Genomic DNA, 26,240 nt, shown 5'->3' with positions numbered 1-26,240 from the left:
ATTTAAGTTAAAATGACTGCATGCAGAAAGAAATTCTGCCAAGAAAATTTTAGTTTAAATGACAAACTTTTTTTTAAGTTCTCTAAATGTTGACATTAAGATATCTTAGGTAATTTGTCCAGAGTAACAGCCAAAAGGACAGAAATTCCAGTCACCTGGCTCTACCCCAGACAACACACAGACCTTCTGCTACAGCCCGCCCGGGCTTCCCCATGCAACAGGTTTCCTTTCCCAGGGTCTGGTCTGGATGCTGGTTACCCTCTGTTGTAGGGATCCTGTTTCCAGATGGACTTATTATTATTCGTTCTCTAAATGGAAAAAACAGAGTGAAGATGACCAAGGGAATACACCTCACGGTGGTGAGAAGATGGAGATGGAGGAAGGCATGTGGGACACTAAGTGACTCTGGGTGCTAGACTGGCAACACATAATCACTGCCCTGAGGAGGTTCCTGCCTGGAAGGAGCCCACAGGCCGGTGGGGAGACAGACCCCCAGCGATCCTAACATGGTGGGATGGCCCCAGCACAGTGCAGTAGAAAGAATCAGGACTCGGGAGGCAGAGCGGAGCTCTACTGCCAGATCCTGCCCCTTCCGGCGTGTGCTCTCTCTCAGCCTTAGTTTCCTCACGGTTGCAGGGGCTCCTGAGCATGCGATGAAAGAGCACGTAAAGCACTTGGCGGATGAAAGGCTCTAGATGCAAGGCAGTCCTCGTTCTTAGGACGTGCCAGTAGAGAGAAACATATTAGGCATTCTGGGAACCCTGAGGAGGATTAAGTAGGTCTTCTGGGGCTGGGGAAGACTTCCTGGAGTAGGTGATGAGGAGGGCTGAGGGCCTTTCAGATGGGTTCTCAGAACCACTGCCAGCAATCATCAAGAAATCATGAAGACCAGGCTTGATTCTGGGCAACTGTCCTGGCTTCAGAAGAGAAAAAGGGTGAAATAGTAGAAATTACATACTAATTGGCTTGTGGTCAAGTCCCAGTAAAATTATAGAAAACATTATCAACAGAGGTTTGTGAGCACTTGGAAAACTAAAAGGTGATCAGTGAAAGCCAACATAGGTTTTCTAAGAACAAGCCAATAGCTGATTCTCTTTTTTGGAAAGGGTTAATAGGGTGGCCACCTGTGCAGTGTCTGTGGATGGCGATCAGGTCTGATAAGCTCTTCCATGACGGGCCTGCAGAACAGCACCACCAACCTCTGGACTCAGAGAGTGTTGCTCATTCTCATCGCAGCACCCAGGGCGCCTCGGTGCACTGCCACCCCCAGCCGCAGTGAGCACCCTCACACCCAGGCAGCCTCGGGCGCCACTCACCACTGCACCTGGGAACCCCAGGGCTTCACTGCCACCCGTCCCGGGAGCCACAGTGAGCCGCTCACCTCTGCCTATGGTGAGCCCCCACAGCCCTTCCTGGTCTAACCTCTTTTTTAAATTGCTTTAAAGTCCCTGTTTTTCCTCCTGCCCGAGGGTACCAATGGAAACCCAGAAGTGGGCACAACGCTTTTGAAAGTGTTCTCTGGGCAGCACCCCTGCAATGTCTGTTTATCCTGAGGTCAAAGGAGGCAGCAAGAGGATCCCCTTTGGGCTCCTCAAGGCCCCTGGGAGCTCTCATTTGCGAGGCTTCGGAGTGTATCAAGTATACTGAAATGCACCCGCCTCACACATCTAATATAACTTTTTCTCTAAAACTTTTGAAAGAATTTTAATAATTTTGCTCTTGAAACCATTTGGCCAAGAGTAACGCAATTAATTTATGGTTGGCTCTGCCTTCTCGGCAAACACAGGCATGCTCAAGAATTCTTGAGAAGTGAGAAAAATCTAACCTACAAATTGTTTTCGAAAGTAATAACATTTTTATGAAGACTAAATTTAACAATTACTGAACTTGACAAGATGTTACACTTTGTAGAAATTTAATTATATACTTATAAATTTTGATTTTGCAGCTTTCTTTTCATATTTTAGAGCCAATAAATTTTTTTAGCCCTCAAACACTTTCATAAACTTCTGAAAAGCTTGTCGGCCCCAGGCGCTGAGCCCGTCATCCAAGGACATAAAGCTGGCTGAAAGTGGGCGGGAGCATTTGGACCCTTTCCCCAGGAGGACCAGAAATGGTATTCAGGATGTGAACTCTGAGGGCCTGCAGGAACCCGAGACACCTCTGGGAACGGACCAGTCGCTCCTGTGTTTAGGTTATTGTTTTGTACTCTGGTTCACTGAAAAGTGGTGCCTGACATAGCATGTATATGTTCATAACCAAAATATTATTTTCCCAAGCCTTCTGGATAAAGGAGCCTTGAGCAGCACATAGAATTGGTCCTCACCACAGCCTCCCCAGGCGCCTGCTCTCCCGCCCTCACCGGATGCCCAGCGAGTCCTGAGGCTGGAGGGCAGGCCTCACACCTAAGCCCTCCACGTGCCCTGGCTCTTAGATGCACGAATTTGAGGAGGAAACTCCAGGTCCGATTTCAACGACTAGTCATTTCTCCTATCAGAAAAATGCTTCAGGGAGTGGCAAAAAGACTTTTTAGATACAGACCATCAGCGAGAATAACTGAAAACAGCATTAGTTCTCAGCCAAGAGCAGAGTGCGTCTTGGTGATATCACAGAAGCCTCTCCCCAGTGCCCACGTATGGACTAAAACACCCCCAGAACAGTGCCCACAGGCCACGTGCTCCTCTGTGGGGCCACAGCGTCCTCTGTGAGGCCTCAGGCGTACTGTGTGTTTTCACTAAACACCTTTGCTGCAAGCATTTTCGTGGCACAACTAATTGGCTATAAGGCAATTTTGCCATAAAAAATAAAATAACAAAAAATAGAGACATTAAAAAGGACACAATGAAACATTAAAAATTCATAGCAAAATTGAAAAGACTGCAAAAAATGAAAATGCAAAATATTTGAACACAAATATTTGAAGACGTAAATGTGTGTAGATTCACGGCAATACTGTGCAAAGAACTGATGTCACTCGTGGACTGTTACCTGAGCACTTTGTCTTCCGAGTCTTTCATTCATAGTGTTGCACCTTTTTTTTTGCTTGTTGATTCATCTGCTTGTTTGGTATCGCACTTTTTTTTCTCTTTTTTTCACTAAAATGCCTTCCTTCATTAAGAGAGGATGCCTATTTATAACCAAGTGAAACTAAACTGTCAACCAGTTATGTTATCTTTTACAACAAAATTGCCTTTATGGGCAATTAGTTGGGTGGGAAAATGTTTGTGGTGAAACTGCTGGCGGTAGAGATGCTTCTGGCAAAGACGCCTAGACCCAGACTCAGTGGTCAGTTCCTGAGACCTGGGCTGAGCGGGGAAAGAGGCCTGTCAGACTGCTGGCCTGAAGCGTGGTCCAGTCCAGCTCACAGCCCGGAAGGACTCTGCTCCTCTCCCAGTGCCGCAGGCGCAGCTGGGGAGAAGAGGCACCCCTCCCGCCCACACAGGCCCCGCTGTCTACCCACTTCTGAGCTCCCGGCCTCAAGGGGAGCCGCCAGTCAGCTTGGTCACATATCCATAGGGCCGAGTTCCCCAAGGAGGAGGGGTGGCTGCACTGAAAGTTAACAGTGGTGTGCCCATTTCTCCACTGGGGCTTGGGTGGGCAAGGCAGGCTGAAGTTGGTGTGCCCCAGACCCGCAGAGAGTGTGACTAGGAAGTCACACTTAGGTCTGGCCTGGCTGCAGGCTCCAGCTCAGCTTTACCAGAAAGGGCCTGCATCAGGGATGTCGAGAACTGGGTCAGCCATCAATAAGTGGTTCCTAGTTTCCTGGGCGGTGGGTTCCTTGTATGCCTGATCCCTCTGTCAAAATCGCCAGAGAGGAGGAAGGAAGCGAAGAAGGGACTTAGGCAGCCAAACCTGATCACCCGCGACACTTATCAGTTTCAGTATCGGGGTTTGGTGGCCCAAGACCTATATGCCTTGTGTTCCCATTGCCAACATCCCTTCTCTGGAGGCCTCCAGGCTCCAGGTCCCACATGCCTTCTACACCCTGTGCTGCTTCTGTAGAGCACCTCGCAGGCTCAGCTCAGCTCAGCCATGGCGGCTGCACTTCCCTTCACGTGGAATGTTCTGGCTACAGCTCTACTGAGTGTAAATATGGTCTTTACAGAGATGAGGTCGGGGCGCTCACTCCACTGGGAGCCTTGGTGCTGCAGAGTTAGTGTTGGCCGGGTGCGCCGGGCAGAGCTGCCCTTTCAGAAGGGGAGCCAAGTGAAATAGGGCCTGGGCACTTCGCACTGTTCCAAAGGGAGGGCTCTGCCCTCTGCACACTGCAAATGCAGTTTCATTGACAAAAAAGATTTCCATTCTCCATTTCAACATATATCTTTGTGGCCTCTCCACTGAAGTTCTGACTTTCAAAATATGCCTTTGTGGAAAACATCTATCAGTAAACAATCTTACATTTAGTCTTGGAAACTCAAAAGCAAATACAGTAACTTGTTTGTGACAGGGTAGACAGTGGGGAGTGGACAACTTCGAAACTATCAGCTTTCATCCATCAAAGGAAAGAAAAAGAGAGAAGCCTCCCTGGTGGGGCCCTGTTCGGCCAGGTGGTTGCTCCTGTGTGGGTGGGACCCCCAGAACAGGCAGGGTCTTTCCCCCCGTTTACAGAAGAAGAAACTGAGGCTCAATGAGGACCTGCTCAAAGTCACACTGTGAGGAGGTGAGGCCACCAACATTTGAGCTGAGGGCTCCAGACTCTCAGTTTGGGGTCCTGTCCCCAGCCCCATACTTCTTCCATAGATTCCTCGATCAAAGTCAGACATGTCGCCTGCCCTCCACAATGACACTATACACATAACAGTTACAGACTTCTCATCAGAGTAGGACGTTTTGACTCAACCACTTTAACAGAGCCACATAATAAACTCACTGCTGCCATTTCCTGCTACTTGATCATTTTACTGCTGCCAACTTTTCAATGCTAAGTTTCTCCTGATTAATTTTCATCCATCATTTAAGTTTCTGACCTTTCCCACGGGTGCCTTAACGTAAGAAAAGGGAAAGTGTGTGAATGCAGGAGGTTTGCTAGAGCTCTGCAAGGGTTTCTGAGGGAGCACGGTTGGGGAAGGTGGTTCCTGATGGAAGCTAACGGGCATCATGCAAAGCACCTTGCCCAGTGCGGGCGCAGGAGACATAGCGAGATTTGTTTTGTAACAGCAGAAAATACTAACCACTTGTATACCATTTCATACCCACTCCATGATTCTAGAAAGCATGGCGTATCTAAAAGCCTTAAAAGGAAAGAACTGCCAGATTTGCCTTTAAAAAAAAGGAGACGAAAATTTCTTCTACATCATAAAAGACACTAAAATAGTTGAAAGGGGGGTAAAGGACACAAAAAGGTAAGCATAGAAGAAAAACAAATCAATGAAGACAAAAAAGGTATAACACCTCGACAAGGAAGAAGTGTAAATTTTAATTTTTTTAACCTGGCCCACTGGCAATGATTAAAAATAGTGCTAGGGACACAAAGATGAGTCAGCCTGGGCCCCCGACCCTTGCATTCACTCTGGTTGGGGAAAAAGGGGAGAGCTTCAGAGTGTGTGCTCTGGACCACCCAGACCACCTGGGTTCGGATACCAGGTCTGCCCCTTACCAGCCATGGGACCTCAGGGGTGTCACCCACCAGTCTCCAGTTTGCTCATGTGTAAAATGGGGAGACGACTACCCACCTTGCAGGAGTGTCAGGAGGAGGGGGTGTGTAAGTACACGGATGGGCCCATAGCAAACGCTCAGTACATGCTGGCTAGCGATATTATTACTACTACTCTCTTGGAGCTAGGGGTTCATAACCTGGGGTTTGGGGGTCCATTAGCCTTCTGAAATTATAAGCAAAACTGTGTGAGTCTGTGCATTTTTCTGAATAGAGGTCTAGAGCTTCCCCCCAATTCTTAAAGGGACTGATGACCCCAAACATTTTTAAGCGCTTCCCTTTTAAAAAGAGCCCTTTGCACAAATGTCAAAGGGAAAGCTGAAAGCATTGATGGCACCCACACAAGCACCTCAGGCTGGAAGCCGTGAGGCTGACCTTCCACTCCCCCCTGGCCTCCAATCTCCCCGCATGGCACCTTCCTTCCGTCTGAGAACTCCACAGGAGCCCCGTGGTGGCTCTGCAGTCAGAGGTCTGGCGGCTTGTTTTCAGTGGGTGTTTTTCTGCAGGCTTCTGGGGGATCTTCCATCACCAGCATTCGCATCAAGCGGCCTCTCCTGGGCCTCTGACTCGGTAGAGAGCTGGGAGGCCTCCCACGCCCGCAGCATGCTCTGCTCCAGCTGTCGGGGACAGACTCCCATTCTCTGCCTGAGTCCCTGGGGCTGTGGGCCGAACACAACCAAAACCTTTTTCTCCTTCATGAATGCTCTTTCTGGAGGTCGGGCCTCCCCTTCCCAGGACGGAAGAGGCACGAGGCAAAGAAGGAAGCAGCTGCTTGTGCCACATCTGCTACTGGTGGGTGCTTGGGGTCCTGCCCCATCCCCTGGGGGGAAGCGGGCTGGTGAACTGGTAAATGGGCGAGAAGACTCTCCCTGAAGGACGGAGGCGGAACCCCTGGTTGACTGTCAGCTGTAAGCACCCACGCCGACCTTTTTTCTCAGTGGCGTCTTGGGCAGTGGGGACAGTGGGGTGAGCCAGACAGCTCCTGTCCTCCCATGAAGTTCCAGATGGGAATGCTCAAACACAGCCGCAAGGTCTCAGAAAAAGCCCACCTGAGATGTCTAATGAAGTCCAAAAGGCCCAAACTGTCCCTGTTTAACCATCACGTGTGGGCTAGTTAAGCCCAACCACCAGCCAGGAAGGCGTTCGAGAGGTTTGATCTACACAGAGAAGCTGACTACACCTGCCACCGATGCCTGCCCACACGCAGAAGGGAAAGGACAGGCCGCCACAGGAACTCCCGTGGAGAGGAGGCTGGCGAGGTCAGCACCTCCCCTGCTGCGCATCAGCGCGGCGCCCACCCCGCCCCGGGCTTTGGCTGCACAGCACGCTACCTGCCTGGGCTGGGACTCACTCAATACTTGTCGCGTAAACATACAAATTAATAGAAAGAACAAGACAGAATTTTCTTAGCACTTTTGATCTTAACCATTCACAGTTTGGGGAACATTTTGAAGAGAAGCTGAAGCAAAGTGTGGTGATTTTACTCATTTTAAAATACGTAGTTCAATGGCTAGGTCTTGAAACCTTCTGAAGAACCCAGCTTCTTTGGATCTTGGTGACTCGAGTTTGTACCTTCTCGCTGAAGTGACCACATCCAAACACAGGAAACCACCAGGCGAGGTGGGGGTGGGGGTGGTGCAAGACCTACGGGAGCTCTTCAGACTGCCAGCAACACCCACTCCTTGTGACCGGCAGTCAAAGCGCAGCGAAGTCACAGAGGACCACAGAAGCCCTCTGGTCTCAGTTTCAGACGAGAGCCGGGGACTGGAGTGTGTCCCAGGGGCCATCCTTTAAGTTCATGGACCTGCCTACAGAACCACCCCAACGTGTGAGCTCCGAGCATCGGACCTTCAGTGAGCTTCCTTTGAAACACACATGGCTGGAGCCGAAAAGGAACTTGCCCCCTCCCCACCCGCCCAAAGATGTGTCTGAATCCCAGAAATATCCTGAAATCTCTGGCTCCACAGCCAAACTCTGGGCACTGCTTGGGCCCCTGTGACTCCGTGGAAGTTCATTTACTAAAAACTGCAGCAATTGTCACCAAGCCCTGTCCCTAACAAGGCAATCACGGAGTCCGAATTGAGGTGGCGCCAGCCGACTTCAGCCCACAGTACTGAGGAAGCAGAGGACCCACCTCACTGCCTGAGGCACAGCCGCGGGCCCGCACCGTGCTGAGGAATGCTGCTGCACTCGGCAGGCACACGTCTCTTTTTGCCAATATAACCAACTTAAAAGAAAAAAGTCACTGCAGGAACTCCATACAAATAAATGATCCCAGCGACCCTTACAACCTCGAACGAGGTAAATATGGTCTCCCTTCTACAAGCCAGGGAAACTGCAGGCTTGGAGAGGTAATGAAGCCTGCCCAAGTCACACCGTGAGGGAGTTGGGGGGGGGGTGGGAAGTGGCCTTGGAACCCAGGCATCCTGACCCCCAGCCCTGGGCTCTTGTCTTTATATCATTATTTCTCAAACTTGCAAAACCAAAATCAGTTCCCTCACACTGCAGGCCTGTGGCTCCCAGCTGGGGACCAGCCAGGGGTTGTGGGTGCTTGGGGTGCAGCCAGGGTTGAGGGGTGGGGGGAGAAGTGACTCGTGGCCAGGAGGCAGGGAGGTCTGTGACGTGTGCACCTCTGTCCCCAGGCCCGTGGAGAGACTGCCTGCAGGCCCTGGAGGATGGCCACGACACCAGCTCCATCTACCTGGTGAAGCCAGAGAACACCAACCGCCTCATGCAAGTGTGGTGCGACCAGAGACACGACCCTGGGGGTTGGACCGTCATCCAGAGGCGCCTGGATGGCTCCGTCAACTTCTTCCGGAACTGGGAGACATACAAGGTGAGAGCTGCTGGGCAGTCTGCTGCCCACAGGCGACCAGCCCACCCCAAGAGGCCAATACAAGAGCCACTCAGAGGGCAGGTGCGCGCTGACCTGTCAGGGCCTGGGCGGCCCCAAACAGCAAACACCTGAGCGAGAAGGGCACTAACAGGGCCATTTTTGCAAACCCACCAAGGATGGTGAGGACCAGCAGCTCCTTCCCTGCCAGGCACTGCCTGCTGAGGACACAAGTCAGGAGTCCAGACTACAGAAGCCCCACAGACGGGGAGACAATTTAGATATGCTGGTGTGGGGTGGTCCTGCACCCTGGCCCGAGTGTGGGGAGCATCTTACTCCCAGCTGGGGCTTCCTTGGGGGAAGACCTGTTATCACAGCCTAGAAGGGAGAAGTCCCAAGGCCCCCAGGCCCTGGGAGAATCTCCCAAAGGGCCTATTATGAGAACTTCAGGGATATTTGGGTCCTAATTCCAGGGCTCGTGCCCTGGGCTCCAATGCCCAGGGAGCTGAATGCTCATCCTTATAGTAGGAAAGGCTGCTAGGGCTCAGCCGCACACCTCCCTCCCTCTTCTGAACAAAGAGGTGGTAGGAAGGACACGAGAGCAGCTCAGTTCCCCAAGGGCCTGCCACACGCCAGGTGCCACACTGAGGGCTTCCGTTCACGACCTCATTTAATCTCACTTCAACCCTAGGAGGGATACCCAGTGTACAGATGAAAAAGTGAAATATCTCCCCAGGGTTGCACGGCTGGGAAGTGGCAGAGTGGGGACTGGAAGCCAGGCCTCTGACACCTGCAAAGCCTTCAAACTCCCTTGGCCAGGACGCCTTCTGCACGAGGCTCTGCTGTGCGACCCTTCCTGTCCTGGTTGCCCTCCAGCCCACCTCCTGACTAGCCTGGGTCTTTGCTTTCTTCTTTCTCTCCTCGGCCTCCTAATTGAGAGGCTCCTGAAGATTTGCCCCGTAACCCTTCCCTCTTCCTTTCCATGTTCTCTTGCTTAGAGGCAGTAGAGCAAGCGGTGAAGCCCGGGTTCTTGGGTCAGATCCTGGCTCACCTCTCTGGGCCTCAATTCACCCATTCTAGGGAGGATAGTAACAGTACCTAGCTCTCAGGGTTGGCATGAGGGTTAATAAAATAACCTATGTGAAGTCCTGATAACAGTGCCATGACGGTACACCACAACTGCTCGCTAAATACTGGCTGCTCTTATTCTTAACGAATCCATCCATTTTCAAGACTTCAGTGGTCGCTGCTCAGCTGATGACTCCCAAAAACTACATGTGCAAACAATAACAAAATGACTGGACTTCAGACATAGGAGGGAGCCAGACATTTGTCACAGCTCACACCTGTCTGGTGCTTTAGAGTTTCATGGGACCCACACACACAGCCCATCCCCAGAGAAGGAAACTGAAGCCCAGAGAAGGTAAGGGATTTGTCCAAGGAACTCCTGTCGCACACCTACTGCGTGCTGGGCGCTCCATTTACCATATTACATGTGTCCCCACGGCAACCCTGCAGAGAAGGTAACAGCGCCCCCCACATTCACACAACGCCCAGCACGCAGCAGGCACTCTCTAAACAGTCTTGAATGATGCATGATTGAGGCTCAGACAGGCAAACTGACCCATCAAGTCCCCGCCAAGTGGGGGAGGAGGGATTTGAACCCAGGCCTGCCTTGTGCTCTGATGTCTCTGGGCCCCTCTGTCCGGGGCTGAGCATCCAGCAGCCAAGCCCTGCTGGCTGACGGCACTGCATATTCCTCTAATGCTCTTCCGCGTTTTCCCCAGCAAGGGTTTGGGAACATTGACGGCGAGTACTGGCTGGGCCTGGAGAACATTTACTGGCTGACAAACCAAGGCAACTACAAACTGCTGGTGACCATGGAGGACTGGTCTGGCCGCAAGGTCTTCGCGGAATATGCCAGCTTCCGCCTGGAGCCTGAGAGCGAGTATTACAAGCTGCGGCTGGGGCGCTACCATGGCAACGCTGGTGACTCCTTCACCTGGCACAACGGCAAGCAGTTCACCACCCTGGACAGAGACCATGATGTCTACACAGGTAGGACCAGTGGAGTCAAACCCAGGGGCAGGGCACGGAAAAGAGGCCAGCCAAAGCCAGAGCCCCTGACTGCAGGGCCTGAAAACAGGAAGATCCCAGGGTCTAGCTGCCTGACCCTGTTCCCACCCCCTGAAGGTCCACTCCTCTAGCCACTGCCCACAGATCCCCTTCGCAAAGCTGGGTCAGAACGGCACTTACAGAAAGGGAAAGGTAAAGAGGTATACAAATTACACCTTTGAGGGCCACTCTGGGCCAAGCCAGACATTGTGCTGGGCTGCACATATGTATCACCTCTGCCTGGGGCACCAGGTCAAGGCTACATAACTCCATGGGCTCTGGGCCATACACCCTGGGTAACAGTGCCGGCCCCACCTCTACCAGCCATGTGTCCTTGGGCAAGCTGCTTAGTCTCTCTGGGCCTCAGTTTCCACAGCTGGAAACGAAGACAATCTGCCTGGCAGGGTGGTGAGAAGGTCAGAGAGCACAGACCTGGTCGGGGACTTGGCTGGTAGGGCTCCATGTCGCGGGCTCTCCCTGTGGTTACCGTTATTGTCATGCACTGTTAACGCAGCGCTGTAAGTGAGCTCTTAAGAGGAAACGAGATAGGAGAGATTAAGTGATTTGTCCAAATTCACAAGCCTCAAATCCAAGCCTTTACTAAGAAGTCTTTATCAAATAAAAAACAAGGGAGAAAACAGAAAATTATAAGCACAGATACAGTCCAGCCTTGAGCCCAGACAATAACCCCCCACAGCTCATGCCTCCCAAGGCCCCACACCCAGTTTCTTGAGATGATGGCCTCTGGGCCCTAACAAGCTGGCAAAGTCAGAGAGGCCTAGCTCCTCCCTGAGGCCGACCCCACCTCCAGGGCAAGGCTGTCTGGTCTCCTGGGCAGACCTGGCCCCTCCTGCCCCTGCTCCCCATTTAGTCCTGGTCTGAAGGCCACTCCCTCCCCTCCGAGGGGCGTCTCAGGAACAACCGGCACTTCAGGCAAGCCCTGCCACCTACATACGGAGAGGGAGGTCCTCACTCCAGGTGCCCACGGCAGCCACACTCCAGCAGACTGTTCTCACAACACTGGGGACACGCACACACTCTCCCTGTCACAGGCACTAAACGGACCTTGCTGAGGGGTCCCTGAGGAGTCAGTGTTGTCTTAGGTGAGGGCTGCCGAGGCTTCCAGAAGATCAGGGCAGGAAGCTGACCCTCAAAGTTAGTCTGACTCTGGGGACACGGGGGCTGCTACAGCATTTCCTGGGGTCCTCCTGGAGAGCTGGGAGAAGACTGTTCTAGCACCCCAACCATCAGGCCCGTCCAGCAGCATGTTCTGTGGACGGTGAGGAAGTGAGCTCCTTGTCCCTGGAAGGCGTGCAGGGCAAGCTTATGGGGGCCTCCACCCGCAGATGGGAGGCTGGCTGATGTACTCTCCACATCCAACACTGCCACTTGGTCCTTGTGGCCTCGCATCACAGCCCAGAGGAGCTCGAGAAAAACTCTGGGACAGCCTGGGCTGCGGGGACTACAGGGTGCCTGGGGCTGAGTCTCCCCTCAGCCTGCTGCCTCCTCACCTCATCCCAAGGCCTCAGCGGGAGGAGGGCCACCTGCCCCAATTGGGCCTCCCAGCCCACAAACTTGACTCAGGCAGCCCTTCCCCGAGGCCGGGGTCCGCTTCCTAGGCCTGATCAGGAAACTGGGGACCCCCCTTTAACTAAGAGCAGCCAGAGTGAACAGAGGCTCCTCCTCCTTCCTGGGAAGGGTGATGTCCTGCAGGCGGGCTCACACCTTGCCCGCACTTTTACTGCCGTTCCGAACTGTGTGTCCCTGGCAGCGAAACAGCACGATGTGATAGCGCCAAATGTTTTACGAAAATATCTTTCTTGTGTGAAATAATAAGAAAAACATATTTGGCTGGAATACAGGCTGGGGAGGAATAGAGGAGCATTTCATCTTAAACACTTCCTTTGTCATTCGTCAAAGACTCTTGATCTTAAAAAAATTCCTAAGAAAAACCCTTTGGCCCTCTCCCTGCCACCTCAGGTCAGTTCCATTTTCTATTCAAACCTACGAGGTGGAGTCCTCCCCAGGCGCTTCCTCTGCACCACATCCTGGGCCAAGGGCTTGAATATGTGCCCTCATTCAATTCCCACAGCAGTCCTGGGCAGGAGGCAATGCCTTTATCCTGAATTCAGTGGCTCAGCAAGGTTAAGTCACTTGCCCAAGGTCACACAGCTCCTTAGTCAGGCACGTCTGGGCAGGTCTGAAGCCTGGTCCACCTCTCAAGCACTTCTTGTTCCAGAGGCCCCCTAGAGAGGGTCCTGCTGAAGTCCCCGAGCAGATGGAGGACACAGGTAAAACTGCCTCCTCCCTGAGACCTTCTCACTCCCTTCTCTCCTGCAGGAAACTGTGCTCACTACCAGAAGGGAGGCTGGTGGTACAACGCCTGCGCCCACTCCAACCTCAATGGGGTCTGGTACCGTGGGGGCCATTACCGGAGCCGCTACCAGGACGGAGTCTACTGGGCTGAGTTCCGAGGAGGCTCCTACTCGCTCAAGAAAGTGGTGATGATGATCCGGCCCAACCCCAACACCTTCCACTAAGCCAGCTCCCCTCCTGACCTCTCGTGGCCATTGCCAGGAGCCCGCCCCGGCACACCGGCCCCAGCACAAAGAGCAACTCCTCGCCAGTGCACCCTGGGGCCGGGAGGCCCAGGACGTTGCATTCTGTCTTCCCAAGTCACCGCGGCAGATAACGGAACTAAATCGATACAGTATTCTCTGTCCCTACTACTCCCCTTCACGCCAGACAGCCCATCACTTTTCCAGACTGGACAGGACTGCAGATAAGTCTTTCTTTAAATAAATTAAGCCCTTACAATAAAAATACAACTGCAAAATACCTTCATAATATACACGTGTATGAGCCGACCTTGTGCACTTGTGTGTATACCACATATATATGCATTTAGATATATACCATACGTCATATATCTAGATACATATACAGGGTTGCCTTATATACCTAAATACACATATTCTCAATTCTCAGATGTTGAAGCTGTTAACGACAGCTTTGCTCTTAGGAGAAAAGCATTTCATGCATGTTGTGCTCCCTGAGTCTAAGAGCAGATCACAGACTGTGTAGCTCCAATCCAAAGAACCCTTGGCATCCGTGTGCCTGGATTCTTCCAGGGACGTCTACAATGCTATTTGCTCACACAGCGTTTCCTTCCTCACTTAAGAACTCCTTTGCGCACCTAATCAAATGTCAAAATCCCCTTCACTTTCCATTTCTGTACTTCTCCCCATTCTCAGGACTTTTTCACCATCCATCCATCCACTTGCTTGTTCATTCAATTCAACTCAGTCAGTGCCTCCTGTGATCAGTCCTGGGCCCTCGCTGTGGTTCGAGGCAACTTTTCTGCTCTTCTCTGCTCCTTGCCTGCCTACTTCTTACCTTTTCTGTTGCACCGTCCTTTCTTTCCAGGCAAGATTCCTCAGCCTCTGAGTAGAAGACAGTCTGGGCTCTAGGTTTCTGGTCAGGAAAGGGAAGGCCAGGCCCAAAAGCTAACTGCCGGCCACACAGATAACGTATTCTCAGTTTTGTATTTTCCATTCACACTTTAGCCTATGTGTCATTTTAACCTTCACAGAAATAATAACCTACCTTGCCCAGGAGATATTCAGTTGAAAAGAAGTCATCATCCGATCGTTGGGGCCCACAAATGGCTACAGACCAAAGGTCCCATGCTCTCAGGCCGACTAGAGTCCGCATCTCATCCCCAAACTACACTTCCCTGGAGAACAGGAGCCACAAAAACGAGAACTGGCGACTTCTTGTGAGTCACTGAACGACCAGGGGCCACCGGACCCCTTGGTGGGTGAATTGCAGCATGGTGGCTTTCTGAGTCCTGTTGGCCACAAAGTGTCAGACTCAGTACTGCCAGGACTACTGCCAAGCAGGGACAAGAGATGAGTCCAGAAGGTGAGACCCTCCCCAGGGGGGCGTGTAGGCTGGGGTGTGCGAGATGTTGGAACACTTGGTACTGTCCATGTCCGTGTGTGCCTATTACCTCAGCATTCTCACAAAATGTACCATGTAGCATGTTTTGTGTATATAAAAGGGAGGGTTTGTTTTTTTCTTAATATATTCCCAGGTTATCCTTGTAATGACACAAATCTGCAATAAAAGCCATCAGTGCTATTTGGATGTATCCACACTGTCTGTTATTGTTTTAGAATGCCTTCCTGGGACCTCTTGTATCAGAGCCTCTTTAAGTAAAACCAGGAAGAGATTCAGCACCAGGGACACACACACTAAAACCACGTAAATCCCACTCTCCCTATCTTTGGTTTCCACCTATGCCCTCAGGAGTCCCATGGCAGTACCTCAGGCCGCGACAGCTTTCTGGAGCTCTGCCTCCTTACACCCAGCCGTGTGCGGGATGTCTCCACTGGATGTCCTGGAAGCACCTCCTAGGCAGTGAGGTCAACACCCGAAACACCTTCCCCCCAGGTCTGCTCCCATTTCACCAAATGGCACCATCCACTCAATTGTTCAGGTCAAAAACAAGGACTTCTCCCTCCCCCTCGCCAAGGTCAACCCCTCCCTCTCTGCAAGCCCTCTTCTCTGCCTGGGTGGAGGCGCGTCTCCTCTCCTCTCGACTACAACAACAGGCTCCCACCAGACCAGGAGCCCTGTGCCTCCATCTCCTCTCCAACCTGACTTCCACGCGATCCACTAGAGCCACCTTGCTGTAAAATCAATCTGTGAGTTGGGAGGCATCTCCAGGCATGGCAAGAAATCCCAAAACCATAAAGCCAAAGCCTAAAGGATAGGACTAAAGAAAACCCCGAATTTTCTGCCTTCCGAAAAGCAAAACAAAGTAAAATATGACCAACATTGAGAGGCAAGTATCAAACAAGAAAAAAATACAGAGTTAGTATTAATGATACACCAAGAACTCTTTCAAATTAAGAAGAAAGATACAAACACTGTGATAGAAAACTTTGTGAAGTACACGAACACGCTAGAAGGCTCACAAATGTCCAAGAAACAAGAAAAGATGCCAACCTCAGTAGTAAGCAGAGAGTGCATTAAATCAAGCATAAACCATCACACGGCGCCTGTCAGATTGGCAAAGACGAAAAAATGTCAGTCTCCACGCGGAGAAGGGAATGGAGAAATGTGTACTCCGTGCACTAGGCATGAAAGGATAAATGGATTCAATACTTTTGAAGGGCTGTTTAGCAATTTACAGATCAGAATTTAAAATGTACTTATACCCTTGGACGCAGCAATCCCTCTTCTTAATGACCGAGCAATACTGCTACGAGCGCTTTTTCTAGCAAAGCTGTGGTTGGGGAGAGAACGTTGAGTGAAGCCTACTTTGCGCTGGGATTGGACTTACATCTTCTTGTGTAACCCTCACAGCAGCCCTGTGAAGGAGACACTGTTCTCCTTACTCCCTAGAAGAGAAAATGAGGCTCACAGTCAGACTCCTGGCAGAAATGCTCTGGCGGCGGTTAGTCCAGAAGGTGCTGGGTGTCAGGTGCCAAGTAAGAGTTCTCAACTCGCTTCTCCCAAATTCCAGTCAGTTCTTGGGGTCACAACTGTTGGGGTCACAGTGGAATTCGGATATTATTAAGTGAGAATATCTCAACCTCGGCCAGGCCATAGCCACCCCTCCGCACAGACCTGGAGTGGAGTGTGTGGGACGTAAGGATGGACAGCAAAGGAAAACAGGGTCCAACCTTACTGGTCACTGCTCTTGGGTCCAAACCCCAAAGCAGAGAGCTCTGGAAAGCCATGCTGGACAACATGAAGCAGCCCTTTTTCTAAACCTGTTGGGATCTAAACAAAAGCAGGCCGTGACCTGCTTTTCTCCCAACCCCCACCCAAGCCTGAGTCTTAGTCAAACCACATCCTGGGTAAATGGAAGGAGAGGAAGGAATAAGCCCATTAGAGATGTGGAACCAGCTCTCCTTGGAGTAAAATGGGGGCGGGGGGGGGGGGGGTTGGTCAATTTACCAAACCAACAGCATCAAAGAAGAGAACAGGGGATGGGAGAGCTGTGTTCAAGGGCACTGCGCCTTCGTGCCCGGTGTGTTGCTCCCCCCACCAGCAAACACAGCCAGTCAAGACCCTGGGGTCTGATCAGATTAACACTCCTCCTCCCCCATCCCAGCCAGTGACCTTTTGAGGCCTACAGTCATAGGAGTCCTGCTGTGACTAAGGTCTCCATGGTGCGTGCATCTGCAGAACCAGAGGAAGTCAGTGAAACCCGGTCTTTCTCCTGCCTAAGCCACAACACCACGTCCCAGTTTGGGCCAATACCTTGGTCACTGGAGGGCACCCACCCACCTGCTGGGCTTGTGTGGGGAACATGGCAGGAAGACAGTGATGTTCTCCAAGCAACTGACATTGAACAGGACCCCTTTCCCCAAATCATGCCAATTTGAGCAAGATTGAAAGAGAGACCTCTGAATTACTGACAACAGTAGTCACGGGAGTCTATGATGCTCCCAATCCACAGATGCTTTTTGGGAGCTCAGGGGATGTTTCCTGATCTCCCAGGACCACCTCATCTGTTACCTACAGTCCTGTAAAGACTCTTGATTATAGTAAGAGAAAGCCAGACAACTGGATTAAGCAAAAAAGGGGACATTTTAAGTGTAACAAAATGTTAAACAGGCACTCTTTCTGCCTTGGTTTTATCTGAGACTCCAAAGGCTAAGGCCAAAGTAATAACTGCCAAGTGTCCCACATTCTAAAACAAGGAGCAAGACATCCCTGCAAGGCAGATGGCCCCAAATTGGTCCCACGGCATTAGCTGACTGCCCAGCTGCAGCCTGTGTAAAACTGCAGAAAAAATACCCTGGGGTGGAGGAATGACACGCTCCTCCACCACCGCAGGAAGGGTGGGTGCTCCCCTTCACCCTAAATCAAGTGACAGGAACCACAAGGGACCGTTCCAAGAGTCTGGCGTGGGCCAGCACAAGCTATGCTGTCTGGCTCATGCCTCCAGCCTATGGCCCTGAGGCAGAGAGCAGTGGGAAATGGGACTGTACTGGAAGCAAAAGGCAAGCCCACGACGGGGCCATGGCAAGCAAGGACATGGGTTCCCTAGGAATTAGGGGGCAGCCTGGATGGCGGGGTGGGAGTATTGCAGGAGGCCCAGGAGCCAAGGAAGGAGTTGTAAGTGGTCAGCTGGAGGAGAAGTGTTACTCCATCAGGGCAGCTGAGTCAGAGGGGCCCAGAAGGGAAATTCTGAGGCAGCAGCAGCAGAGAGGGAGAAAAGACAACATGAGGGCGCTTTGGGCATCTGGCACACCCATAGGGCACAAGGTCGGGTTTATGGCCAAATCTTACCCCTTGCTTCTCCCTCTCCCCATTCCAACCCCAAGGGACACAGACCTCAGCAGGCAAGTCGGGGAGGCAGCAGGACTCTGGGATCTGGTGAAGGAGCTGACTTGTGCGCCCTCCCCCACCCAGGCCTCCAAGTCTGGCCGGGCTTTCAGAGTCCAGACTTCTGATTACTACACTGGACTGTCTGCAGTGGCAGGACTGTTAGAAAGGATGGGGCTGCCTAAGAGCAGAAAGACTAAGGGGGCTGCTAAGTTTTCAGCGTTGACTGGGAAAAGAACTAGTCCACAGAGTAGGCTGGAAAGGACACTGGGGAAAAAATAAAGTTGGTTTCCTCTTACACCTGATTGAGTCCAGCTTATTTAATAAGCTGGTTACATAAGGACACGAGGTATCTCCCAGAGTCCATGAGCAGGGACACAGCTGGGCCTCACGAGGGCCAGGAACCAGAAACTGCCTGGAACGCCTTCAAGAGGCAGGGCAGCTGCTTCCTCAGCTTCTCTCCCTTTCTTTTCCTGTTCCCTTGCTTGCAGAGTTTCTTTCTCTGTTTCTCATTGTGCATCCACTTGCTTTTCCCAGCACAGAACTCCTGAGCTCATATGTCCTGGTCTGAGTGCCAGCAAAGACTTCAAGCACCTCTCAGTTCCAATGCCAGCCCCTGGCCAGAGGACCCGACTGGCCCACGTGGGGTGGGTATCCACCTCAATCCTATCCACTCTGGCCTCAGAGCAGAGCTGGGTGGAATGAACACTGCTGCTGGAGTTCAACATTGTACGAGAGGTGGGGGGAGTTCCCAGGTTCCCAAAGAAGGAGGGGCCACGTGCTGGGTCTATATCCAGAAAGGTATATAGACTACACTCTAGCTGTTGTTGGTCCCCGTCCTCTGCAGGGACCATATTTTGCCAGCCAGGTGGATTTTGTCCCATTACTCATTAGATTGTGTCCTATTCCCCAACCCCGCCCCTGATGACCCCTGCCCTACCCGAGAAAGCACACCCAACTCTTCCAGGCCCAGCTGGGTCACTAAACATGACACCTGGCTGTGCCCAGACAGGGGTCTCCTGCCCTTCCTGGACACATCGAGTTTCTCAATAGTCTCTATGGATGCAGGAGGCAACATGGTCCCACTGTGGGGGTCTTCCTGGCAGTATTTTGCTCTAGATAACACTCATACCATCTGCCATCTATGGGGTGCTTCTATAAGCACCCTCCCTTCGACATAACAGAAATTCAGGCTTACAGATGTAAGTGACTTGCCCAAGAACATGCAGCCTGGGACACTCAGGATTTGAGCTTCTGTAGTATTAGATCACTGTCCCCAAGGATGAAACAAAACAACTAAGGCTCTTCTCTCACCCCCTCGTCACTCCCTAGTACATCTGAGGATCATGGCAGCACGGAGCCTCCTGCCCGTAGGCGTGGGGATGTGAGGTAGCCAGCCAGCCTGCCTGTGCGGAAGCAGCTGGCTGGATAGTAGGTCCCCAGATGTCAGGAAGCCAGTCCTGGGCCGTTTGCTCAATTTATCTCAGAGCAGCGGGCCCAGAATATTAGGGGGCTGTGATGGAGAACATTTCACAGCTTCTTGGGGCTCCCAACCCTTTGTCAGGGTGAAAGCTGCTGGGCCCTGCCTTTCTCCTTCCTCTTGTAGAACAAGAGAGCCGCTTGTCCTACGACCTACAGACTCAGCCCCACCTTTTGGCACTCTTAGTGTCCCACTTGCAGCTGGTCTGGCTGTCACCTCATGTACCATTTCTACTTGGTCCAAGTCCTGGTTCACATTGTCTGTAACTGGGTCCCTGTTGTGGTGGCTCGTCTCCCATCTCCCACGCCTTCGGACCTGGGGCCTGCCTACCTAGTCTCTCCCAGATCCCAGCGTCAGGCCTGAACCAGCCCCAGTCTGGGGTTCTGTTACGTGTGAACACAAAGCCTTGGTACCAACCATCACCAAGCCATTCAAGTGTCTCGATCTCTGCTGACTTTGGGCATCCTGGGCCAGCTCAGCCCACACATGGGAACCCAGACATACATAATACTTCCCATCTGTGCCGCCTTCCCAAAGCACTTCCACATGTGGCACCTCCCGGCTGGGCGGCCCATCTGGCTGCCCCATCCTCTGCTCGTTGACAGTTGTATTATCAGGCTCCATGGGCTGGTCAAGGGGTGCTCCCTTCCCCCTGCTTCAGCACGTATACCCTCCTGATGCCGAGGGACATCTCATGATAGAAGAGAGCTCCTTGGGCAAGGGTGGACAGGCCACATTTGCCCTGACCCTTAGCAGAGCCAGACGTGGCCCAGAGCCTGAAAGGGTAGCTAATGTACAGGGAATGGAATTAGAATTCCCTTCTGGAGTCATGTGATAACAGAAGCCAATGCCCTAGTCATCTCAAAGCAGGGAAAGAATTAGCAGAAGCAGGCAGCCTCCTTGGAGCCCAGAATGCAGACCAGGCCCAGGCAAGAGTGCCCAGGCACGGAATCCTGTCAGCCTCCTCTCCACGGGAACCCAACAGCGAGGCAGCCTTTTCTCATTGATCAGGGAGGCACAGGGTTGTGCCGGGCACACAGGGAGATGGATTAAGGACAGATATTCAGGACACAGAGGCAGGAGCAGAGGGCAGCTGAGCAGTTGGGTGGGAGGCCTGAAGGCCTGGCTGCCTCACCCGGGGCCCAGGAGAGCACAGGGAGTGTGTTTCTCTACCAAGAGCACAGAGAATTGGTGGGTAGAGAAATGTATATTAAAACAAGATGCCATCTTTCACCTACCATTTTATCCTAAAGAAAAACAATTGGTAACACCCAGTGTTGGTGAGAAGGGAGAAAACAGGCATGCCCACACTCTGTTGGTGGAAGTGTACCTGTGACCCTCCCAGAGGGCATTCCAGCAGTAGCTACCAAAAATAAAGTCCTGCAATTCCACTACCATCACCCTGTGTCTCAGAGATGGCTGACGGGTGAGTGAAGGTGACACGGATGCAGACGTTCTCCTCTGCGCTACCTGTCAAAGGGGGAAAGCACAAGCAACCTGAGTGTGCGTCAGCTGGCGCACGGCTAACCAAACCAGCACGTATCTCCACACTCTTCAACAGCTCAGCCACGCTGGGCGCCACGGAGCCACCGCAAAGAATGAAGGAGTTCTCTATTTGCTGTCACTGAACAACATTTGTGACACGTTAAGTGGAACAAAAGTAAGGTGCAAAACAACACGAATAAAATGTTCCCATTTTGGTTTAAAAGCACATATTATTCACACGCCCCCACGTGCACAGATATTCATCTAGGTAGATTAAAATGCCTGGAAGGATACACACCAACTGTTAACAGTTGTTGCCTCTGGGGAGTAGGAGAGGAAGAAGGGGATTTTTGCGTTTTAATTATAGACTTCTTTAGTGTGAATGAGTTTTACAACAAACAATGTGTTACTTTTGTAATTTAAAAAGTTTCTAAAAGAACGAGTGGGCGCTGAACGCCACTCTTGAGTGCAGCCTTTCCGGGGGAACCACAGAAAATGGAGATCTTCTTGTCTCCCCTGAGCAGGCGTTCCTGGACCTTGGGAGATCTGGACACATCACACTCCAGCGCCCGGCACACACTTTATGAGGATGATACAGGCAGCCTTGCTGACGGTAACTTTCTAGACCCTTCTCAGGCACCTTTCTTCCTTACAGAGCTGCAAGAATTTGCCACCTCTCAAAGTGGCAACCACCCCCTCTGTCCAATAGGATTTCCTCCCCTCAAAGTTAGCTTCTGAGAGGGACCCAGCATTTCCTGCTGCCCTAGAATTCAATCTTACAGTTTTCTGTGTGTTGAGTTTTACAGCTGATTGTGTCCCAATACAGATGGGGCAACAAGGTAATAAATGTGGGATAGAGATAAAGGTTGTGCACTGAACCAGTTATCCACTGCTGTGTGACTCTTTAGCCCAAAACTTAGCGGCTGACAACAATAAACATCTATCATCTTGCAGTTTCTGTGGGTCAGGAATTTGAGTGTGTCTTAGCTGGGTACCTCTGGCTCAAGGTGTCTCATGAGACTGCAGTCAAGCTGCTGACTGGGGCTGCGGTCTCATTTGAGGGCTCCACTTAGGCAGAATCTACTTCCAAACTCACCTACATGGCTACTGGCAGGCCTCAATCCCTTGCCACGTGGGGCTCTCCACAGGACTGTCAAACACACGGCAGCTGGATTCCCCCAGGATGTGTGATCCGAGAGAGGAAGTGAGAGCCAGCACCCAAGGTAGAAGGCACAGTCTTCTTGTACTCTAATCTCGGAAGTGATGTCTCATTATTTCCGTCACATTCTATTTGTTAGAAGCAAGTGAACACGTTCTGCCCATGCTCAAGGGGAAGGGATTACACAAGCACACAAACACCAGGGGGCAGGGACCACTGGGGGCCATCTTACAAGCTATCTACTACACGAAATCTTTCAGATTCCCAGGACCACGGTCCTAACTCTCTCTCTCCAGCACAGTGCAAGCAGATGTCCCAATGGCCCCAGGTTAGTCTTGAGGACGGAGAAGCTCACTAGTCCTTGCCCTACTCCTAACCCTTTTCTTCTTTATGGCAGCTGACCCTGCAGAGCCCTCAGTCTCCCATCTTGAGCCTCTGTCCCACTCAGGAGAGGCCCTGGAGACATTCCTATCCCCGGCCCACATTCCTGGTGGCCCCAGAGGGTGAAGACCTGTTAGAGGGAACATGGGGCATATTCTGAGGTTAGCAGTTGGGCACTGGGGTCAGACCTGGGTTTGAGCACTGGTCTCACCACTAGTAAGTGGCACTAGTTAGTGGTGAGACCTTTAATATGAGTCTTGTTATGCGCTATGAAATAAGTTAAAAATAGTGCCTCCCTCAGAGGAAGGAGCGGTGGGAGGATTCAGCGAGAAAATGCACATAAAGCGCTCAGGGCAGTGCCTGTCACATGGTGAAAGAATAAACATGAGTTGTCATTATTATCATGATTGTTAGCTTCTAATTAAAAATCCAAAGACCAAAGGTCAAAGAGGAGCAGGCATCTCAATGAGTATATACAGATTCCTGCTATGAAAACACTTTCTCTTGTACAAAATGGGTTTATGCTCTTACCTCCTTTTGGGGGATCAGATAAAAATTCTTGACCCAGAGAAAAGTTGACTACAAGTCCTCCCTGTACCCCAGAAGGGACAAACGTGACAAGGTGCTCAGCTCTGGGCAGCAAAGTATGCAGGAAACAAACCTCTCCCCAACATGTTTTCCTCCCACACTGTTTCTCTCCATGGAGACAGAGATATTAAACAGAGGATGCATAAGTTAAGGCTGGGTGGAACCCCAACCAGAGCATGAGGTCTTGAGTTAAACTTGGTATGCACCTGGCATATGACGTTTGCTAAGTCATAAGACATTGTGGGTTTTTTCATTCATAAAATGGGGAGTTTAATAACATCCACTGGCTTTTTGTAAAAATTGAGCAAGACTGTGGAGTCCCCAAGAAATGTGAATTTTAAGGTAACAAATCCTGAGATTGCAAAAGTAAATGCAAAATTCTCTTCTGGAAGGAAGAGATTTAAGACAATCTGCAGCTGATCACCCTAGAAAATACGTAATGGAAAAGGTTTCCTTCATTTGGGATGCGTCGCGTCTTTGCGATTATTCTGCTGATTGAGAAGCATGTTTGACGGGTCAGAGGGCAGCTTCTCCCTGCTTGCTAGGCCCCCAAGAGGGTGGATGCCTGGATGTGGGAAAAGGGGAACTCGATCAAAGGCTCTCCTGGGCCAGGGGAGGGATGGCAACAGGTCGGCCCCTGCAGCATGTGGCCGCTGCAAAGAGGAGAAAGGACACGACCCACGGGCTCCAGGAGCAGGCATTCCAGAATGCCAGCTTAAGCTTTTCTCATGGCACTGACATCCCCTTATCCATCCCTATGCTATGCTTCCCCAGCTAAGGAAGGAGGAGTCTGGCTCCACACAGGTCCAGCTGGAGAGACGACTGGTTAGGAAAGGCAGGAGGGAGGGATCAGAGGTTTGGGGCCAGGCAGCTGGCTGAGGCACCAGGCAACAACCAGGATGGGCCTGTGGAACAAATGAGTATTCTTTGGGGATCCTTGCAAACACGTAGGGTGGGGAACTAAAAAAAAAAAAAGGCCGGATTTCCTGCATGTGGAATGGAATTTTTTCAGTTGGGCATTAAAGGAAAGGATTAGCATTAATGTTGGCAAACTTGGGGTCACCTGGCTCACACTGTGGTAACCCTGGCTTGGGAGCGATCAGACTTGGCCCTGGGAGGGTGGTGGCCCCCACCAAAGGGGCAACAGCCACTCTGATCCATGTTCTGGGAAGCAGAAGAGCTGCGGGCATCCAGCAGCTCAATCCCTCCTGCCTTCTGGAGGCAGATCAAGAGAGCACCTGTGCCTGCCCTTTCACTTCTGCTTTAAGGGTGCCCACAGCTCTAATGCACACAGTGATTCTCAAAGCCAGACTACAGGGAAATGCCGTGTGTCTCCATCAGGTATAAGGGACATGCTCACTGACAACTGTTTCACATCTTTCCAAGTCTTTGCTCTGAAATGAACTGTTTTTAAAGGGCTTTCCCTCCCCCTGTAGCAATTTCTAAAACACAGTGATGCACCCCAGGCTTCTGAATGGTCCCCTACCCAGTATTCCCTCCTCCAGCCTGACCTCCTCGAAGCCACTCACGTGCTGTGGGCAAGGCAATGTGTGTTAATGCAAATCCAATCCACTCGTGCCCTTGCTTAAAACCCTCCATGGATCCCTGTTGCTCTTTGGGGGCCGGAGCCTGAGCGCCCCACTCCCACTGTCTGGGCCCCAGGCAATCTCACCCTCCCTTCCCCTCCAGCTGCTTCTCATGACACTCTCCCCCTCATTCTCTACTCTCCAGCCAGTTTTTTCAACAAGCATGTTTTTCCTCACTTCAGGGCTCTTGCATAAGCTGCTGTCTTTGTCTAGCATGCTCACCTCCCACCTCTTCACTCAGCTTACTCATCTTTTAGGGCTTCCCTCCAGAAAACCCTCCCTGGTCCCCCAGACTTGTTTGGGTCCCCCTTTATTTGTTTCTTTGCCTTTCCCTTCAAAGTGTTCAGCTCACGTTTACTTTCTTACTCACTGCCAGTGATCAGATCTGGGCTGTGAGCTCCAAGAGAGCCAAAATAGTGTGTGACTGGTCCATCACCTAACAAAAGTGCCTAACCATCGTCTAACAACCAGCAGTGAGAACCCACCCATCTAGCCCAGGGCCTGGTGCGTGCTGCCCCCAGGCTCAGAGCATGAGGCCCTCACACACCTCGCTGTTCTGGGGGCTTTGGGGCATCACTGGAAACACTTCTTTTCGACCAATGACCACTTCTTTTTGAAAGTCCTTTTAGATAGTCAACAGTTTAGGTCTGTTTATTTTATACTCAAAAACAACTTGCCTTTATTTTAAACTTCAGAGTTCATATTTGAAAATAAAGCCTTACTTTTTAAAAATGGGAGGGTTTGCTCATTTGAAGGAATAGCTTAGGTTCTAGAATTTTACTTGATGTATTAGAAGTCTGGGTAAATTTACCAAGAATGTCTAACTGTTCTCTTACTATTTAGAACTGTCAGAATGCCTAATGCTTGTTCCTTGAGAGATGACAATTTTCCACACTGCCTATAGTCACTTCTAGCATCGTCTCAAAACCTTTTAAAATCCATTACATTCCTCATTTTATTTAGCTATTTCCTGGAGGGAAATATAGGTAGTGAAAACTGAACACCTTCTAAGTCAATAAAGCTATTTAGAAATAACTGGGATGGCCATTCTTCACAGCTCTCCGCCTGCTTTATCACTTCAATCTGAACTGAGGGTTTACGAGGAGCCACTATCAGATAAAATTAAGCTGCAAATAATTGACCTATTTCCTACTGCTATTTTTACACTTTGAAGTAAATAGGAAGAAACTTTTTGAGACAAAGAGAGTCTTATTTTTAAAATGTAGTAAGTTTTTCCCTCAGTGTTTTTTAAATTATGTTGCACGAGAAACTCAGTGCACCAAACTGCAGCCAACTGGCTCTGAAATTTGCATCGAAAGGAGTTGGAATAGACACCCACAGTTAGTAACAACTGCTAGTACTATGGGAGGGTATCTTTACATGGAGCAAGAGACACACACGTGAATAGTCCCAGGAAACCAGTTAGCACAGAACCTTCCACAGAGGATTAAAAGAATCATTACAAAAATAAAACCCATACTTGCTCTTAGAGGCAAGTAAGTGCTGAAGCAGCATTCAAGGTCTCCAGCAGTGGAACTGACAAAGCAGCTGGAAATATCAGGGGCTGACCTGAAGTCCCTCCCAGAAAATAACTCCCTCCCCCAGGGAAAGAC

The 26,240-nt window shown here is 51.1% G+C and overlaps 2 protein-coding genes across 51 annotated transcripts in view; one reads left to right on the top strand and one right to left on the bottom strand.

The window, feature by feature from the left end:
- The window catches only part of ANGPTL2 (angiopoietin like 2), a 35,423-nt gene extending 20,669 nt beyond the window's left edge, over positions 1-14,754 (top strand). Inside the window, exons 3-5 of the mRNA XM_001501670.7 lie at positions 8,296-8,489; positions 10,274-10,544; positions 12,942-14,754. Of these exons, the coding sequence (XP_001501720.2) occupies positions 8,296-8,489; positions 10,274-10,544; positions 12,942-13,141 (665 nt within the window). The 3' untranslated portion in view covers positions 13,142-14,754. The remainder of the gene's footprint in view (positions 1-8,295; positions 8,490-10,273; positions 10,545-12,941) is intronic.
- The window catches only part of RALGPS1 (Ral GEF with PH domain and SH3 binding motif 1), a 309,544-nt gene that overhangs the window by 119,779 nt on the left and 163,525 nt on the right, over positions 1-26,240 (bottom strand). The window lies entirely within an intron of this gene.

The sequence above is a fragment of the Equus caballus genome, chromosome 25 (assembly GCF_041296265.1).
Source record: "Equus caballus isolate H_3958 breed thoroughbred chromosome 25, TB-T2T, whole genome shotgun sequence".
Classification (NCBI taxonomy): Eukaryota; Metazoa; Chordata; class Mammalia; order Perissodactyla; family Equidae; genus Equus; species Equus caballus.
This window is presented reverse-complemented; position numbering and strand designations above follow the sequence as displayed.